The 19296-nt window shown below is 41.6% G+C and overlaps 2 protein-coding genes across 2 annotated transcripts; both read left to right on the top strand.

Annotated features, from left to right (window-relative positions):
- tbc1d25 (TBC1 domain family, member 25) lies at nt 1-7540 on the top strand. Its single transcript, XM_026153737.2, has 7 exons — nt 1-189; nt 3333-3442; nt 3535-3689; nt 3967-4094; nt 4182-4370; nt 4708-4983; nt 5748-7540. The coding sequence occupies exons 1-7, from the start codon at nt 145-147 to the stop codon at nt 7446-7448; spliced, it is 2604 nt and encodes an 867-aa protein (XP_026009522.1). The 5' UTR covers nt 1-144; the 3' UTR covers nt 7449-7540.
- A 4160-nt stretch (nt 7541-11700) lies between these two features.
- Nucleotides 11701-17659, top strand: ndufb11 (NADH:ubiquinone oxidoreductase subunit B11). The gene is made up of 3 exons (XM_026154893.2): nt 11701-12251; nt 13176-13306; nt 17468-17659. Exons 1-3 carry the CDS (start codon nt 12078-12080, stop codon nt 17595-17597), a joined length of 435 nt encoding a protein of 144 aa, XP_026010678.1. The 5' UTR covers nt 11701-12077; the 3' UTR covers nt 17598-17659.
- Nucleotides 17660-19296: the final 1637 nt, after the last annotated feature.

Below are 19296 nucleotides of genomic sequence, written 5' to 3'. Positions count from 1 at the left end.
CAAAGAAGAAGAAAAAGAATCAGCAGAATATCGTCAAGCATAGGAACTCGGCTGGAGCCACTTCCATCATGTCAGGATAGAAAAGCAAACAAACAGCAGACAAAGCTCGGTCGAACCATCCTTTTCCGAAACGGAGTCTTTACGATGGAAGGCGAGGAGGAGAGGGGTGTTGTTCGTGTCAAAGTCAAGGTGGGAGGATGATGGTTTCTTTGACTTCCACATAGGCTGCCAAAGACTGCTAACAGCGAGCAATCATATTATCGCATAGGTTAAATTGGCTGTTTAGACAGACACGCTCCCGCGTTAATGTTAAACATCGAAAATATGCACTCCGTAAACTGGATGTTTAGCAGTGTGCCATAACAGAGGGGGCCTCTTCTATTTATTTGGGGGTTTTCGGTAGAATTGCTTTTTCTCGATGCCGATCAGTCATTGTCCCTGTCAGTTTACACTGAGTAAACCTGTAATGTACACCTGACACGGTTATCGGTCATAACACGTTGACAATATCCAATGCAAACATCGGGCTGTCACAGAGGTGAGCTGACGTCACTTGCCTGCCCAGAAAATGTGTGCGTATTGTGCCTGTAGGTATCCCCGGCGGTGTTGTTTCCCCTGCGTCGGGAGCACGTCCGGTTGACTCCGCCTCCATTACAAACAGCGAGACGTGGAAGTAGCGATGTTTACTTTAGTGCAAAACTGAAAGATGACTGTCGTTACAAACAGAAAATGATACATTTATTGTTCTCACTTTATGAGATTATTTTAACAAACCGACGACCTTTTGCCCGATAATCATTTTTATCCTCCTGTACCTTCACTGCATAAAGAGCTAAAACTCCAAAATTTCAGGAGTAGCTGGTCATTAGAAGAAGTGTTTGTGAACTAAAAATCAAGAATGAGGGAAACTCTTTGTCCGTGATTTGGAGAGCCCAGTGGGAAGTCTGCCGGGGATGCCGTGGCAGGACAGGTGCACCAGCATTTTTGTTGTGTCAATTGTTATCTGCATCAAAGACATAACAGCTTATAATGTTACGAACCTTTTTGCTGTATGTTGCACAATACTTCAAAGTTTAAAGGTCATAATATGACAAACTTCATGCAGAGGAAAGAAATGTACACTGTATACCCTGCATCATTTAATTATACTGTTAAATTAATGGCCTTTTTGTGACACAAAAGAAATTTATAATACTGTTATAGTTGCATAAATAAAAGTAGGGTAGAATGTGTAGAAACTAAAAAGCTAGTTTCTACACATTATTTCTATCACATTATCAGATATCAAAAAGGTTTAATATTCGAATGCACATTTGAACAAAATGTATTCAAATATTGAACCAAATAATAATGTTGATTGATATAAAAACCAGAAAAAAAATCCCTTCATCCTTCAAGCTCGAGTCCTCTACCAGAGTCTTGGGAGCTCAAGGGTCCTGCACGGTATCTTTGCTGTTCCTAGTACTGCGCTCTGCTGGACACCACTACTGTATCCGGTTGGTCAGCCATCACCAGTTTATCCGCCTGTATCTGAAAGTCCCACAGAATCTTAACTCAGTCATGCTCAACCACCCTAGGGGGCGTATCCAATTTTGACCTCGTGACGTCCAGGACATACAGATGTTCCTGTACACTATGCCGGCCACTTGGTTATGGCGTTCCATGTATGCCCTGCCTGCTAGCATCTTACACCCTGCTGTTATGTGCTGGATTGTCTCAGGGGCATCTTTACACAGCCTGCACCTGGGGTCTTGTCTGGTGTGACAGACCCCAGCCTCTATGTGCTCAGTTCTTGTTCCTGTGCTGCCATGATTAGTGTCTATGTGCTGTCACTCCAGCTTTGTCCAGCCACTGGTAGGATTTCCAGCCACTTCGTCTATCTGCCGGTGGTACATACAGGGGCCTTTCCTTCATGATGGTTCTTCTTGCTCCACTTCTTTCTTAGGTTTCTGCTGCCTGAGCTGTTCACTAAGCACACAGTCAGTTGTGGCCAACTTCCTGATGTACTCATGGATGTTTGTTGTCTCATCCTGGACGGTGGTTCAGACACTCACTTGCCCTCTGCCTCCTTCCTTCCGCTTAGTGTACAGTCTCAAGGTGGTGGATTTGGGTTGAAACCCTCCACACATGGTAAGGAGATTGATGTAATCTCTCCAGCATGTCTTGGGTTTGCCTCGGTGCCTCCGTCTGGTGGGCCGTGCCCAGAACACCTCACCCAGAAGGCGCCGAGGAGGCATCCTAATCAGATACCCAAACCACCTCAACTGGTCGTGCTCCTTTTCCAGCTGAGGACCACAACCTCAGATTTGGAGGTGCTTGTTCTCATTCCCGCTGCTTTACACTTGGCTCCGAACTGCTTTAGTGCAAGCTGGAGGCAACCACCAAGGCCACATCATCTGCAAACACTGTTTTTCCCATGTGAGCGTTGAAGTTTTCCAGTAGAATGACAGAAACACTAGATGGATCACCCTAAAGCATCCCACTCAGTGACCCCAAGAAGGCTGGCTAGTCTGAACTGTCCATTGGTGCATAAGCACAGATGACAGTCAGGACCCAAAGGTGCAGGGAAGCAATCATCTCATCCACCAGCAAAAACCCCAGCATACTGGCAGCAAGGTGAGAGAATACAAGAATACCCATACCTGCCTACCACCTGTCACTGAGACCGGAACAGAGTCCAGCCCCAAGCTGTGCATTGAAGTGAGGCTACTGTAGCTTTATGTATCTGTTAACCTCAGGCTTCTTATTCACCACAGAGGTTACATTCCATGAGTGTGGTCCCATGACGCTTCTTTGGGCTGTGCCTGCCAGCACAGATGGCATAAGGCCCGACCCCCCAGACGCTCACCTTTGAGCTCCCTCTCCAGGCCTGGTTTCAGGGTGAGACCCCAGTAACCCTTTTGCAGATAGAATAAACAGTCCCTTGATTTCTATTCTTTTCATAGGGGTCGACTTAATCGTGCTTTGTCTGGCCCCTCATCCAGGACAAATTTGCCCTGAGAGACTGTAGCACCCCCTAGGCAACCCCCCACCCCCCAACAACAGAGGATGATGTGGAGCATTATTCCATTAATTTTATGTGTTTTGTATGCTTTACATTCAAATAGACGAATTATTATGTATTTTGTTTTATAATTATTTTACAGTTATGGTCTAGTAACAATGCATTGTTTTTTATTTTATTATAGGGTGGTATAGTATCCCATTGACTTGGTTTGTATCTCTTATTCTCCTACCATGGTTTAACCACACCAAGAATGTTTGTATGTTTACTTGTTTGTCAGTGATGAGATTGTAATATGATTTTTATTTATTTATTTATTTTTTCCCAGAAATGTGATGGGGCACTTCCTGTGGAGTTTCGCTCCTTTGCTGTTGATCCCCAGATAACATCGCTGGAGGTTTTGCAGCACATACTTATCAGAGCCTTTGATTTGAATGGGTAAGAATAGTCAGAATGGCCAAACAGACTTATAAACAGAGAAGTGCCCAAAGAATTTATCTAACATTGTTTAAATATCTTTCTTGAATTAGGAAGAGAAATTTCAGCGTTGGTTACCTGTCTCGCGATCGCAGCGGGGCTGAAATGTATATGTCTCTGGTCTCTGACTGGGATTTGGATGTTGCGTTTGTCAGTGCAGCCAGACCATTTCTGCAGCTCAAGATGGATATAAAACCTTCTGAGGACAGTAAGAACACCAGCAACTTAAATCAAGACTGAAAGCAAAAATGTTATAGATTTCTAATTTATGATGTAAATAATATAAATTTTAAAGATCAAAACTACAGTCTGTGGTAGAACATTTTGTTACCCATCACATCCAAACTTTTAAAAGTCTGTTTGCAGAAGAGAAATGATTACAACAAAGAATACCTCTTTCAGATTGAAACCAGGCATCAAAACGTGACACAGGAAGGACTAAAACACTGTTGCTGTTAAATCTGCTTGTCATTATTTCACTGCAGGCCCTGTTTTGGAAGACTGGGACATCATAAGCCCCAAAGACGTGATTGGCTCTGAGCAGCTTCTCACAGAGAAGACTAGATCCTTGGCATCTGCAGCTCTTCCCTTCACCCAGTCTCTACTGTCCCAGGTTCCTTTACCTTTCCTCACTCTGTTTAACCTAACCACACTCTCTGAGCCACGTTTTTGCTGATGCACCTGTTTCTATTCTGTTTAGGTGGGCCGGACCCTGTCGAAGGTCCAGCAGGCCTTCAGCTGGTCTTATGGGGAGGAGATCAAGCCTTTCAAGCCCCCTCTAAGTGACGCTGAGTTTCACAGTTACCTTAACGGACAGGGACAGTTGACCCGGCCTGAGGAACTCAGACTGCGAATCTACCATGGGGGTGTGGAGCCGTCGCTGCGGAAGGTTTAGCACCTGTGTTTGATTAATATTGTATATGAGCACCTTGTACGCTCTAAACAAAATAATCTGGTTATTGTTTCTGGTTATTATTTAAACTGAACAAATTCTCGTGCTAATTCTAGCTATCCTGCTATCCTAGCTCTCCCTCTTGGCTGAGAGTTTTAACAGTCAGCCAGCTTGCAACCAGATTTGAACTGATACGTTCAGTCATTTGCGATTTTTGGATGAAAAGATGGAACTTGAAGGACAATTAAGAACATATATGTGCAATTATAGAATTTGTATTTTATGACTTACATTTCTCAAGGATTAACTCCTCTGTTGTCCTCTGTTGGGTTAGGTGGTTTGGCGTTACCTCCTGAATGTCTATCCAGATGGACTTAGCGGACAGGAGAGAATGGACTACATGAAGAGGAAGACGAGAGAGTATGACCAGCTAAAGAGAGAGTGGACAACCCGGGTTAGTCATGAGGACCTTGAATTTATCCGTGGAAATGTTCTCAAAGACGTCCTGAGGACGGATCGAGCTCATCCATACTATGCAGGCTCTGAGGATAGTCCCCATTTGACTGCCCTCACAGATCTACTCACCACATTTGCCATCACTCATCCACAGGTTTGTATTGGCGCATTATCTGGAACGCAAATCTTCTCCTGCAGTCTGAATCTCTTAACCCTCTGTATCCACAGAAACGCCAGAATCTTGGCTAAAAGCTCAACAAACAAATAGAAGAGCATGTAAACACAAATGACATAAACACAAAGCACGGATTCCCTGTTTGCAGAGTCGCAGACAAGTATGTAACATTGAAAGCCGGCATCTCGCAGATTCCAAAACTGCAAGTTTCATCACGCTCCGACCAAAATTCAGTGAACCAGCAGCAAAAGAAAACCAGACCACGCTTCGAGTTTGAAAAATAGTAGCATGAATTTTGTCTTACCTTTGCTGTTTTTCATCTAAAACCTATTTTGTCACTGTTAAAGTTCATTAACTAAATAACTCCATCTCCTACAATGCCTCAGAGAAGTTTTTCATCAAAGGAAAATCACAATTTTCTGCCCGTTACAGAGATTACTGTCTGATAGTGACGGCACGTATGAGAAGAAAAGGAACAAACCAAGACAAAATAACAAGGCTGATATTTTTCTTTAAGAAAAGACTGATTTGCATGACTTTAGCTTTTCTAATGGTTTGCTCAAAGCAATCCAGTTTTGATTCCTTTAAAAGTATTTTAATGTCGGCTGTTTTAAGGAAGAAAGACCACAGTCTTAAATGATACATTTGATGATTGTGACATGACATATAACGTGATATAGAAATGTGTTCTTTGTGCAAACTGTCATCTTTTGTAACGTTTTGCCATTGTGTTGTTTTTCCAGATCTCTTACTGTCAAGGCATGAGTGACATTGCCTCCCCAATACTTGCAGTAATGGACAACGAGGCACACGCCTTCATTTGCTTTTGTGGCATCATGAAACGCTTAGAAGGAAACTTCCGGCCAGACGGGCAGCTCATGTCTGTTAAGTTCCAGCATCTGAAGCTCCTCCTGCAGTACTCCGATCCTGAATTCTACTCTTACCTAGTGTCCCGAGGAGCTGACGACCTCTTCTTCTGCTACCGTTGGCTTCTTCTGGAGCTTAAACGAGAGTTTGCGTTTGATGATGCTCTAAGGATGCTGGAAGTTACTTGGAGCTCTCTGCCCCCAGATCCTCCTGAAACTGAAGTGGAGCTTCTGGGGCCACCTCTGGAAGCCGACGAAACAATGTTCAGCAACTTTGAGGACAAGACGGTTGAGGACTACTTTCAAGATAAGGAACAAAAAGAGAAGCAGCGTCGACGGCACATGCTGCGACCTTCAAGAGAAGAAGCAGACATGAACATAAATGCCATCGCTGATGAAATGGACAGGCAAAGCGTGAGCTCGGACAAAGCAAATGTGGGTGACGAGTGTGATATCCCTCAGGTAACCATGGCAAAGACAGATTTGAAAGGTGCTCCCTTCGAGAGGCAGACTAGTTTTGGGGAGTTTAAATATTATACTGCCCGAAATGAAGACAGCTTTGATATGGAGGAGGTTGAACAGCATCCTCCATGTCAACAGGGTGCAGTGGTTTCAGAGTCGATAACGAGCATCCCGAGGCGCCAATCCACAACTGACACTGAGGAGGACACGGGAGAGCAAACACCACTGTTTAAAAATTTTGATAATGATGTTTCTCCACCTCTTTTCCCAAGCAGCCAACCCGTCTGGAAAACTGGCTCCTCTGTCTCTCCCATGTCTTCAGTGTCACCATCGAGTTGGCCTGGTGTTTCTCCAGACTCTCCTCCAAAGTCCACATCACCATACGTGAGCAACGAAAGTGAGGCCTTACCAAGAGCTGGCCTAAACGTGTCAGCTTCTTCTACTCAGTTGCCCAGCAGTACACGCATCAGTTCACCCACAACCCCCACTGCACGGACATCCGTCAGCTCTCTTTCTACTGCTCAAAACAGATCCCTGCTGTCTTCACCCATTTTGTCCTTTGGAAGAGGAACATCTTTGTCTGGTTCCAGGTTGTACTCAAACAGTCTCCTCTCACCTGGCAACAAATCCCCCAGCAGCGCTGCTAATACGCCCAGTTCTCTAAAAGCCGAGACCACTGGCATCAAGCCGTGCTCCTTGCCACCTCCTCAAGAGTTTGGTAAAGGCAACCCGTTCATGCTGTTCCTGTGCTTGTCCATCCTGTTGGAGCACAGAGACCATATCATCAAGAACAGTTTGGATTACAATGAGCTAGCCATGCACTTTGATCGCCTTGTGCGACGCCACAACCTGAGCAGAGTGCTGCAAAGAGCCAAGGCCCTGTTTGCAGAGTACTTGCAAAGTGAGGTGTGGGACTCAGAAGAAGGGGATGAGGTTAGCTCAGACTCTCCAACAACAGCTACTGCTACTCAGCACTCCCCTTCTTCAGCCATCTCTGCTAAGCCCATTTACAGCCCTTTAGCATCTCCACAGTTGTCATCTCCAAACTCAACCTATAATTTGGCAAACACCATTCCTTCTCTGATAGCTCAAAATTCCTTTTCCACCAGTTCCTGATTCTGTTGTACATCACTGGCCTCCTTTTCCGGACTGCTTAGTGGATTCAGCTCTTTCAATTCTGTCTCTAATTAAATACATATATTCCTTAAGGTCAGTGTAATATTTTTCATTTTTCTTGCTTGTTCTCTGGAAGTCGGGATAAAGAACCTAAGAAGCCTTTTTTCCATTGGGGTTGCTGATTCTTGAAGCTCAGTAATTTGGGGATCTGATATTTGACCCTGAGCCTGTCTGAATCATACACTTGGTGCATTTAAGCCGTGTTGCCACTTTTATCATGTTTGTTTACAATCTGATTTCCTCTCCAGGAAGCCATGGAAGTATGTTAATTAAAACACGGGAGTTCAATTATTTAAAAACATAATGGGATGGTGGTTTCTTGAACTCATGAGTCAAGTCTTTGCTTTCACTCATCCCGAGTGCACGAACCACTGAATAATTGCAGAATTTGTATGTTTTGTTTTGTTTTTTGTTTGTTTGTTTGTTTGCTTGTTTATTGTTTTTAAAAAAAAACAACCTCAAGTGTGACTTGTTACTCATAAAATAACATGCTCGATAGGGATGTGACCCTGTGACCCCAATAATTTAATCCGATAATCTAAATTCTTTTAGTTTGGATATTTTAAATAAGTGTGTGTGTGAACAAGGAGCCACTCGCTGACTATTTAGTTGGCATGTTGTTTCATTTCTTTGTATCTTCAAAGCAAACATGCAGAAAGGCATTTGCAGTGACATTCACTGTGCTCGGGAGCACATGGTACACCATCCAGGACTCATTTCTGCCTGAAATTGCTTCCTGTTGAAAGTAGGTTGTCCTCTAAAACACTCACTTGAGGCAACTAGTTGTGAACTGGTGCCATACAAATAATATTGAATTGAAAACATACTTGGCAATATTTGACACATAACACGACCATAGCTGCATACTTATTGGCCAGTAGTTCCTCATAGAGTAGCTATGGTCCAGATGAACTGGTTTACTTATTACAAACATATAGCTGCTGCGTATGGTCCAGTCTCTGCTCTTTAGACGTTTTCCAGTCAATTTCTAGTTCTTTCTAATTCATCTTGGAGTTGTAAGACTAGCTCACCATAACCACAACCTACCCTATACTGGAGCAGACAGTATGAAGGCGTAGGTTCTGATGTTGAAACTGAGATGGGGCCGCTGTCTCTGATCCAACCTCTGCTAAGCCGCTGTTAAAACAAACAGCTGTGACGTCTCTTTAAAACATGTTAGCCCAGGACAAAAACTGGCTGCCATGCTGTGAACATCAGTGTGGTTTCAGTCTACTTTGTACAAATGCCTTTTTATTAAGAGACCTTGTGCTGGGGTCACAAATTAAAACTACATCAGTAGTAAAGTAAGTACTGCACACTGTAAATGTGTTTATTGAGTAATGTTTAATTTTAGCACTTTGCTCATTGCTCTTTTCCAAAGACAGTGTTTTATGAATGTACAGCTCGCATCTTCTTTTGTCCTTTTTGGAGGGAAACTAAGATCTCACAGAGTGAACGCGACTAACAGCAATCAATCAAAAAGCAGCTGAAAGCTGTCAGGACACGCCCAGGAGGATTGGCCCTATTTTGTTGTTTTGGTTTTTTTTGAGTTGATTCACAGATTTATTGATCACATTAGATATGTGCCTGTGAAATCAAAGCTTGCATTGTGCTAGCTCTGATATAAACTCCACTTTAACAAAGCTTACATTCATCATTTTCTGTTATTGTTTGTGTCAAAGCAGTTATGCTCATGCTGTGGTTATAAAAGGTGGTGATGATATTCTGGTCTTATTTTTTACCAGCTCAACATAGGTGAAGGGAAGCAAAATACATATTTATGTTTTAGGCCATGACACTGTCAATAAGCTGGGCAGCTGGAGAAATGCTTACTCTGGATGGGTTTTGGCCCCGGTCACATGAATCCATCCTTAGACCACATGCTCGACGTTCCAGACCTCAGCTCAGTTGTGTGCCATCTGTTAGGGATATGAAGGCACAACTACAAATTTTGGGAGTAGATCTTAAAACATTCTTCTTCTTAGCATGGTTTACCTTACCTATTCTTACTTTTTAAGGGATAGGTATTCTGCAAACACAGTACTCATGCAAAAGTAACGCTTATTTGAGAATTACCTTCTGAGGACTGTTTCTGTTTAAACAGAATTTGAAGTGACTGATATCGTTGGAGAAGCTCGTATGGTTCTGATTCTGGGGTTCTGTTTTGCCTCCTTTTGTATGTCAGTATTTAATATCAAAATAAACCAATCTGAAGTAACTGTACTCACTGGACTGTGAGCTAGCAATATGTACATTTATTTAAAAAGATTTATCTCAAGTTATCTATGTAAACAAAAGTTAAAACACAATGTTACTGATTGTATATTGGACACAAATAAATATTCAGTGCAGCTGATTGCATGGAGGATGATTGTTTTGAACTGATTCATGAAGGCTACAAAAGTCCAAGTGTAGAATTTGAAATACAATCCTGTTCTCAAAACTGCCTCAATTTTAATTTTACTTGGGTGGATCTAGTACTTCTTTGTTAATTCATTTAAAGCAATTAAGCATTTTAAGAAGTTAGTCTAACTGATGCACACATGAGGTTCACGCCTGATTATAAATTCTGCTTCACACCCACCATCTGATGACAAAGTTGAGTTGTAGACACAGTAGGGTTGAATTCGATGTCAGCACATCCGTTGCAGCTGTAACAGCATCAGCTCTTCTTGGAAGGCTTTCTACAACGTTTAAGAGTTTAATTATGTCAATTCTGACCATTCTTCCGAAAGCACATTTATGAAATCGGACACTGACGTTGGACCAGAAGGCCTGGCCTATTCATCCCAAAGGTGTTCTGTCGAGTTGAGGCCAGGACTCTGGCGTGGAAGAGCTTGACTAGCCAGAACAAACTCCCTCATATATGTCTTTGACTTTGATTTGTACATTGATGCACAGTCATGTTGGCACAGGAGGGGCCATCTCCAAACTGTTCCTACAAAGGTGAGAGCATGAAATTGTCCAAAATGCCTTGGTATACTGACGCATTAAGAGTTCCTTTGACTGGAACAAAGGTGCATCTGACAGTTTGCATTAAGGTTTGGATGCAGCTGCTCAGCCATGGAAATCCATTCCATAAAGCTCTGTATGTGCTGAGCTAATCTGAAGGCCAGGCGAAGTTTGCAGGTGTGTATCCATTTACTCTACAGAAAAGCTCCGTGTTGCTGTCATTCCCAGTTGCTTCACTGTTATATTACCTGTATCAGTTGACTAAGGAGTTTTTAATGAGGAAATTTAAGATCTGGAATTGTTACACAGGTGGCATCCCGTGTAACAGGGTACTGCTCTGTCACAAGGAGCAGTCTGCAGACTTAGGTCCTTGCTTTTATACACCTGTGGCCAATGAAGTGATTGGAAAACCTGAATTCAATGATTTGGATGGGTGTGTGAATTATTTTGGCAACAGCATCATTTATATTGCTCATGTTATGTTTGAGCAGGGGTAGCTTGTCGGCTATTACGATTGGCTGTCTACCTGCAGAGAGTGTTGTCAGTGGAGGGAGTGTGCAAAATAATCAGCCCACCGCGTCTGTGGGCTTCACTTCCTGTTGTTGTAGCCAATTGTAGACATGAGCAAAGTTGTAACTTACAAAAGAGTTGAAGTGAAATCAAGTGGAGGACTATACAGGAGCACATTTGCAGTGGTTGAAAACATGTACATGGACCCTATGACAATGACAGATTTGCAGGATCATAAACCTTTAATACTTATTTTATGCTTGAACATGGATAGTTCAAAGGTAGCCTGTCGGCACTCACAGACTGATAAAAACGTAATACATCTGGTCTTTAGGCTACTCGTAATTGTTTTTGTCGGTCCATCAGCAAACTGCTGAGAAGATTAAAGTTATAACTTACAAACAGCTCAAGTAAAACGGAATTTTAAAACAATAAAAAATGGTCATTGCAGCTACTGTCTGTTATTTCCATCCTTTATTTTTCATCATTTATGATTATTTTTACATTTCAACTCTCTTCCCCTTTCAGTGTCACACAGTCAGCATTTTACTGAAAAATAGATGATCTGCGTCCAGCAACATGAATGCAAAACTGTTGAAAACATGACAAAATCAAAGCTGAAGAAATGTTTTAATCTTGGGATTTATCAAAGAACATTAAAAAAACAAAAAAACAAGCAGAGGACGAGGCTGTAGTGACAGATGTAGCTGTACTGAATGTCAGCAGCGTCAGGAAGAAGGAACACGAGAAGCTGGAGAAGAACCAAGAGCTGAGAGGAGAACAGGGAGAGCTGTGGAGCGTGTAGGGGTATGATATGGATCAGCCAGTTTGTGTTAGCGCTCTTTTAATCTTAGCAAACAAAATAGTTAAAGCAGATTAATGAACTTGCAGATATGCTAGGTGGTTAGTGATGTGTGGAACTGTGTATACACACGTAAATGTTGCCTGACATTTTTTTCCGAGTGTCATTTCGGTCCACACTCCATCACAGTTGGTGGCGGTAATGCAGCGTTTCGGTTTTTGGTAACCGTAAACAAAAAAAGAAGAAGAAGAGTTGAAACCGTAGTTTCCGGTTCCGGGCTAACAGTATCCTTCACAAGTGGCAAAATGTTGACCCGAATTTCGCGGTTTGGGCTGACTTTGCCCCGGTTACTTTATAATCCACCAGCCCGGTTGGTCTCCCAGTCTAAAGCGAACAGTGCTACAGGCTCAACCGCGGTGACGGAGCTCCACCCCGAGGTCCAGCATTCTGGTCACGGTGAGGTCAGCCCGTATGTCAAGGTGAGTTCTGCTCGATCAGATTTGAGGACAGCATGCTAATGTTATTTTTACACAGTAAAGGGCTTTACACACCGGACGCGTTCAATTCTGTGCGTTTAAATTATTCTCGGACACCCCCATTAATGCAGCCGTTCACGCCGACCGCGTATTTTCACTGGACGAATTTACGGCATTTATTTTTTCCCAACCAGGCTCGATTTTTGCGGTTCTTCAGATCCAAATAAACCGATCTGATTGGTCAGATCGGTTTATTTTGCAACAAGTGCGCTGAGAGTTTAAATTGCGCACCAGTTCTGAATATACAATAGTATCGCAATGATTAAAAATAAAAATTCATTGATTAAAAAATACTATTTTTACCGCAGACATACAGCTAGCCTGCTCTGGCTCAGTCGGTTCTCTGAAATGATTTGTCTGCCCGTGAGATCCGATCAGGTGTTCGTTTTGTTTCTGTTTGTTTGTTTTTTTTAAGCAGTGTATTTTGTGTGAGAACCATTGAATCTTACAAGGCCGCTATTAATTTAAAATAAAACACGAATATGCCTATCAGAAAAACAATTAATATTTCACAAATGTGTAAATATCAAAAACTGTCCATAATATTAGACTGATTTTAAAAGCTGCTTTAAGCTATTCCCTGTCAGAAGAGGTCACCTGATAATGCAGGAAAATGTCTGTGGGACATTTAAGCGTTTGCAAATTCTTCAGTTTATTCCTCAGGTTCAACTTTCCTCTGGCTTGTCTAGATGTAGTCAGATAAGGCGGTTTTAAGTCAGATTCTCCTGAATAAAACAAAGAACTTTAGTTGTTCTGTTAACATACAAATCATATCAGAAAGTGTAGACAGGCCAGTATCATCCTTCCAGTACTGACTGAAAACATGTTGGATACTTAAACTGGTCCCCTTTTGTGGGTTTTTTTCAGAATCCGGAATACCATGGCTTCTCCAGCGATCCAGTGGAGGACGAGTGGAATATGAAAGTGGGCTTCTTCTTCGGCATTTCAGTTGCTCTCGTCATTGGAGGAACTTTTATCCACTATTTACCCGACCATGGGTGAGTTCTCAATTTATCTTTTCATATCAGCTCATTTATATGGTGGCTAGACTTAGCTATGGTTCTTTGTCAAAGGACAGAGTGAAAATGTCAGATGTCTTGTCCTAAGTTAAAATAGGATTATATACACTACTCGTCAAAAGTTTCAGAACACCACAACTTTTTTCTTTTATTGAAAATTATTCAGTTTAATGTCTCATTGCACTCTGAAATGAAAGCATGCTACAAATAAGTAATTGGAGTTTAAAAAAAAACCAAACAAGTCATGGAATCAGTTTATAGACCAAAATTCTAAACCTTTACTCATCAAAGTAGCACCTGATATAACAGCTGAACACACCGGCTGCATTCTTTCTACAATGGAAATCAAATATTCTCCAGAAAGTTCTTCCCATATTCCCATCTTCCTTTTTTCCCAACATAGTTCTAGCACAGCTTGGACTTGTGTTTTGGGTCATTATCTTGCTGTAGGATGTATTGCACTGCAGAATGCTGTTGTAGCTGTTTTGGTTCAGGGAGCCTCTCACGCTGTACAAGTCACCGACCCTGGATCCAGCAAACAGCCCCAGACCATCACACTTCCTCCTCCATGTTTGACAGTCGATGCCACACACTGTGGAACCATCCTTCACCTACTCCACCGCAAAGATCCTGTGTGATGAACCCAAGATTTCAAATGTTGATCCATCAGCCCATAATACCTTCTTCTTCAGTAGTCCAATGGTGGTGTTTCATGTCCCAGCCAAGCCTCTTTGTCTTATTCTGACGTCTGGCTTTCTTGCTGCAACTCGTCCTGTCAAACCTGCAGCTCAAAGTCTTCTCTTCACAGCTGAAACTGAGACTTTCATACTACGACCACTATTAAGCTGCTTGAAGCTGTTGTCCTGTGAGCCGCCTATCACACAGCTGTTAACTTGTCCTCTGATTGAGTCGTGTCTTTGGGTCTGCAGACCTCTTCCTGTCAGTTTGTTTCTGAGCCTTTGGATGGTGAAGGAAACTGGACTCACTGACACCTTGACTTTCTTTTCAGTTTCTCTGTAGGACAGACCGACATTTATAAGTGTTATGATGGTCTGTCTCTCTTCCATTGTTAATCACCTTTTTCTCACCATTTGTGTACCATCACACTGCTTTCTGCATTACAACACTGTTCAACTGATGCTGACGAGCATATGGTACCACAGTGTGTTGCAACACTTCTTTAATGCAGACACAGGGGGAAGTAATCCAGAAAAGTCGGAACAGCTGTAGAAATTAGTAGCACCAGCTTTCAAGGCTTGATCAAGCTCCATTGTTGCAGAACAGATTACATTTTTAATCCGTTTTTGTATAATTCTGAAATGTACATGATATTTCCCCCTTTTTTTTAACCTCTGGCAGTTCACCGCTTTGTACCATTTCAAGCTATTTATTGGACTTGAATTGCAATAAATAACTGGATAAATGTGGGTGTTCTAAAACCACGCGTGTGTGCGTTATGTGTGTACACGGATTCTCTGTCACCATACCACCAACAACGGCGGGCTCCCAGCACACAATTTCAAAACCCCTGCTGACCCTGACCTCTCAGCATAGGTTGAACTTGGGATATAATTCAGTTTTACTAGAGTAAAAATAAAATCAGCTTAACACCTGATTTGATTGTGGCCCATCGAACCATTGACCCAGTAATGGCCAAGAAAAAGACTAAAGGCAGCGAGGTGTCCTTTCAATGTAAAGGTATGATCAATAATTGTCGGCACCACCAAGACTTATATCCAAGTTCATTTGTATGCACTTGTATGTTACTGATATATTAAGTGTGATTATATTTCAGTATAGTGGTGTGCAATTCTTTACCAGTTTGTACCAGTTCCTACTTGGAAAGTCCACTGGTGTCTGCTCAGATCTGCAAACACTTTAAACAACATTCTTTTAGTTATTATCCTGAGAAATGTGTGTTTTGTTTTGGCTTTTTTTCATGTTTTTATTTTTTTATTTTTGGTAAAGCGTCATGGTCAGAGGACGCTCCAAACTAGTAGAGCAGGGCGATATGACCAAAAATATTTATCTATGTCATTTTCTTATCGTTGCCCGACATTATACCAGTATTACCGTGAACGGTATGGCCCAGCTCTACAAACTAGTCACCAGTTCTTGAAATTGTCCCCATTTTGGCCTCATCAGAGTACCTTGGGATTAAGAACACTATGAATGCTGCAAAGTGAGCCGTCGTTTCTGAGCCGTGGTTAAGCCAGCCGCTTACATTTTCTCACCAGGGTGGAAATTGGCACCTGCCGCTGGCCAAATGTGGGTAAATTTCTGAAGTGGTGTGTAAATGTGAACAATGCACAAGCCACTGTGGTGGGTTTCACAGGAGGCTGTTGCTAGCATCAGCCTTGAAGAAGTGCAGTCCCTATAAGAGAGTGAGGAAGATGAAGGTGGAATTCACGTAAGAAAATCGACAATTCGGGCAAAATGAGTGGCTGCTTTGAACATGAGCCACCCTCAGTATCTAAAGTGTAGCAATTAATCCCCACATGCTGCCCTGCTGAGGAAACTAAGATGTCCTAACCAAGCAATAACTGTACCAGCCCGAATAAAAAGGAAAACTTTCAGTAATCAAACAAAATGAAATAAACTTATGTTTGCATGATGGCTTGATTCATAGTTAATCATCCAGGTAAAGAAATCCCCACAATGTTGATTCTGTTTATCTCCCCCTGAAAACACTACATCCAGTTGAATGAACTTCCTGTCATTAAATGTAATTGTTTGAGCGATCACGAAGGGCCGATTTTATTTTTGTTTTTGAATCCCCTCCCTGATCAGCTGTGTTCTTAGGACTGTGGTTAGAGGCGTAGCTGCCACTGACACGTTACATGAAAGGACTTTGAAATCTTTCTGATTCCATTCTGGCCCCTTTGAGCGCGTCCGTACTCGAGGCTCGTCTGTTTTTAACAGTTCACATCATCTTTGTCGCGTTTGTGTAATACAAAGCAGCAGAGGAATAGCGTGAGTGAAAACACTTTCTACATCCTTTTTGTGAAAATGTTATTTTTCACACCCTCCCGCATACACTCAGTATTTTGTTCTCATGTATTTTTTTTATTTATTTTTTTGGGTTAAAAATACAACTGCTTAGATCATCTGTGTTCTTGTCTCGTAGTTTGTGTGTGAGCACCCGTGTGTACACCTGTGAGCATGAGCTAGCTTTTATTCAAAAGGTTCCTTCATGTAATGACTGCTAGAGGGTGTGGGGGGGCCACAGCCCCGTCCTCCAGGGCATGAAGCAGGTATGGAGAAGATCCAGGCTCCAGACATCCAGAGGCCCTCAGAACACAAGAGACCAAGGAAGACCAACGCTTATCAATATATTAATAAGCAATACTTGGGAGCACAGCAGACGCTAACTGAATATCAAGTTAATAACACTTTTTTTTTTTTTTTAAAGAGTGACTTGAGATTAAGAAACTTAAATTTTACAGTTGGAATATTTTTAAAATGTAAATAGAATGAAAGTATTTGCGAAACTCTTTAGAATTGCCTCACATAGAGGATTTAAAGTATAACATGAGGCTTGCAGACAGCAGCGTTTGTAATTGTAAATTCATGAAGGAAATTGTCCCTTTTCCAATCAGTTATTGTCATTAATAACACAGTAATTTAAACTGTGGCTCTACTGAAGCAAGGTGCGAGCAGCATTATTGTAAATGTTCTTGTTCCTGTTGTTGTCAGAGTTTGTCCATAACAAACACAATGTCTGAATCTGAGTGTGTTCTTAGGTTGTCCAGGAGACTTGTGCATTTATGTCGCAGGTTGATTGATTGATTTTTGTATCACTGGATCTGCGGCGTGTGTTCTAGACACTCACGTAAAGAGAGAGGGTGAGCTCTTACTTGATGACTGCCCGGTGGTGAGCTGGATGGGTTGGTGGGGGAGGATCCAAGACACCATGCAAAGAAAAGATCCAAAAATGTACCCATCAACTCTGATTTAACATGGACGGATGAAAGTTGTCCTGTTGACAAAACATCACAATTGAATATTCTTTCTGGAATTCATGAGGGTCTAAGTGGAATAATGAAATGTTTACACCTAAACTTGAGTTAATTATTGTTTAATTATAGGTTTCATTCTGATTTTCTCACCGTCCATATCTGGTGTATTTTTGTGTTCCAGCATGCGGCAGTGGGCCAGAAGAGAGGCCGAACATTTGATTCAGCAGCGCGAGGCCGATGGTGGCCCTCTCATAGAGGAGAACTACTATGACACAAACAAAATCATTCTTCCCACAGCTGGAGGACAGTAACCTGTCCACTGTAATACCTGATTATTGTATTTCACTGATAAAAATAAAATATGTGTGTTGAATTTTGTTGTTATTTTTTGTGGACAGTGATGACGTACAGTGGCATTTTACTCAAAGCCCTGCTTGTGTCGTGGATGTCGATTTAGATGTCAGCCAGTCGTCACCTCTGTTTTTTGTAATGGGATTGTTATGTACTGTAAGTATTGTAAGATGGTGACAGAAATCTTACAGTAGGAGGTGTAAGACATATTAATCCGAGCCAATAAAAACATAGAATATGTTTGACCGTACCTGTCAACCCTCAGCCTCTTCTATTTAAAAAATACACTGTAACTTCAGACACCACATATCAGTATGTAACCATAATAACTGGGTACTTCTACGTTACATGACTTGTATAAAGCTCCTAGCCTGATATAATTCTGAAAATGAAAGACAATGAGGGAATATAATAACTACTCTGAAACATTTTTACAAACAAACCACTCATCCTAAAACACATTGATGAGAGTAATCGCACTACTACACATATTACACAAGTCATAGTTACTGTTGGGACCAAGTAGTGTTAATTATATTAATATTAATGAAAGACCTGAAATAAAACTGTATTCATGAAATAGACTAGAACTTACAGCTAGAGTTTCATAATCTGCATCTTATACACTTTGTTCACTCCACAGACATGCAGAGTGAACTAACAATGTCAAGCCTTTGTGTTTTCCCCAAACACTAAGGATTTGAAAGAAAAGCTCTTTCCATGATGACTTTGTAGTCACTTTGGTGTACTAGTGAGTTACACGATTTGTATAAAAGTCTTTGCCAAGAGGGCAACAGAAGTCACTACATAGTATAACACATAACAATATTCAGTACAGACAAGTGAATCAACGCAATAGCAAACATTCAACATTGTTACAGAAGAGCGATTCTCTCGCTCCTTTAACCTGGACCTAAACTCCCCCACTGTGGCGGCCCAACACTCCCACGTTTTGTTTAAACGTAAGTACTGAGTGTGTAATCCATGTTTTGTATAAATACATTTGACAGCACGGGTAAACCTTTACACAAAGTAGCTATGTAGCCGTCACTCACACATCACGGAGCCGTTGGTATTATGGTTTGTTTTTGATCATAGTGAATTTCATCACGCAAGCAGTTCATTAGGCATAAAGAAAGCTCAGACAGGACCACTCGAGCTACAATTCGAGGAGACTTGTTTATACCCCACAGACGGACAGCATTTGGGCAGAACGTCCTTTCTGTCCAGGGTGGCCATCTGTGGAACAGTCTTCCTCAACCCATTAGAGAATGCTCGACATTCAATTTGTTTAAGGCAAAGGTTAAAAACTGGTTATGGACAAATCAAGTGTGTGATGTATGAGTTGTATAGTTTTAATGTTTTATTTGGGAACAGAATGGTGTGTATGTGTAAGTTTGGTGATGGAGTTTTTATTATGAATGAATGATGAATTTTTATGAATTATTATGTCTATTTTTATGCTTAAGGACAACAGATGGAAATTAGCCCTTGGCTATAATCTGGTATGTTTACATTCATGTAATTTTCTTTTTTTACATTTATGTTCATTAACATGCACTGTCCTAAATAAATAAATAAATAAATCAGTCTGTTAGTTAAAAGTGGATTCTGAAATTAAGTAAAAAAAAAATGCTGGCCAAGTTTTGGGGGGATTGT

This window comes from Astatotilapia calliptera, chromosome 20 (assembly GCF_964374335.1).
Source record: "Astatotilapia calliptera chromosome 20, fAstCal68.1, whole genome shotgun sequence".
In the NCBI taxonomy this organism is placed as follows: domain Eukaryota; kingdom Metazoa; phylum Chordata; class Actinopteri; order Cichliformes; family Cichlidae; genus Astatotilapia; species Astatotilapia calliptera.
Note: the sequence above shows the minus strand (reverse complement) of the source record. Positions and strands in the feature narration are given on the sequence as shown.

Coding starts and splice junctions, on each gene's coding strand:
- tbc1d25 (XM_026153737.2), top strand. CDS start 145: ATGGAAGGCGAGGAGGAGAGGGGTGTTGTTCGTGTCAAAGTCAAG. Junction 190..3,332: donor TTGTTCGTGTCAAAGTCAAG/GTGGGAGGATGA, acceptor ATTTTTTCCCAG/AAATGTGATGGGGCACTTCC. Junction 4,984..5,747: donor TTGCCATCACTCATCCACAG/GTTTGTATTGGC, acceptor TTGTTTTTCCAG/ATCTCTTACTGTCAAGGCAT.
- ndufb11 (XM_026154893.2), top strand. CDS start 12,078: ATGTTGACCCGAATTTCGCGGTTTGGGCTGACTTTGCCCCGGTTACTT. Junction 12,252..13,175: donor AGGTCAGCCCGTATGTCAAG/GTGAGTTCTGCT, acceptor GGTTTTTTTCAG/AATCCGGAATACCATGGCTT. Junction 13,307..17,467: donor CACTATTTACCCGACCATGG/GTGAGTTCTCAA, acceptor TTTGTGTTCCAG/CATGCGGCAGTGGGCCAGAA.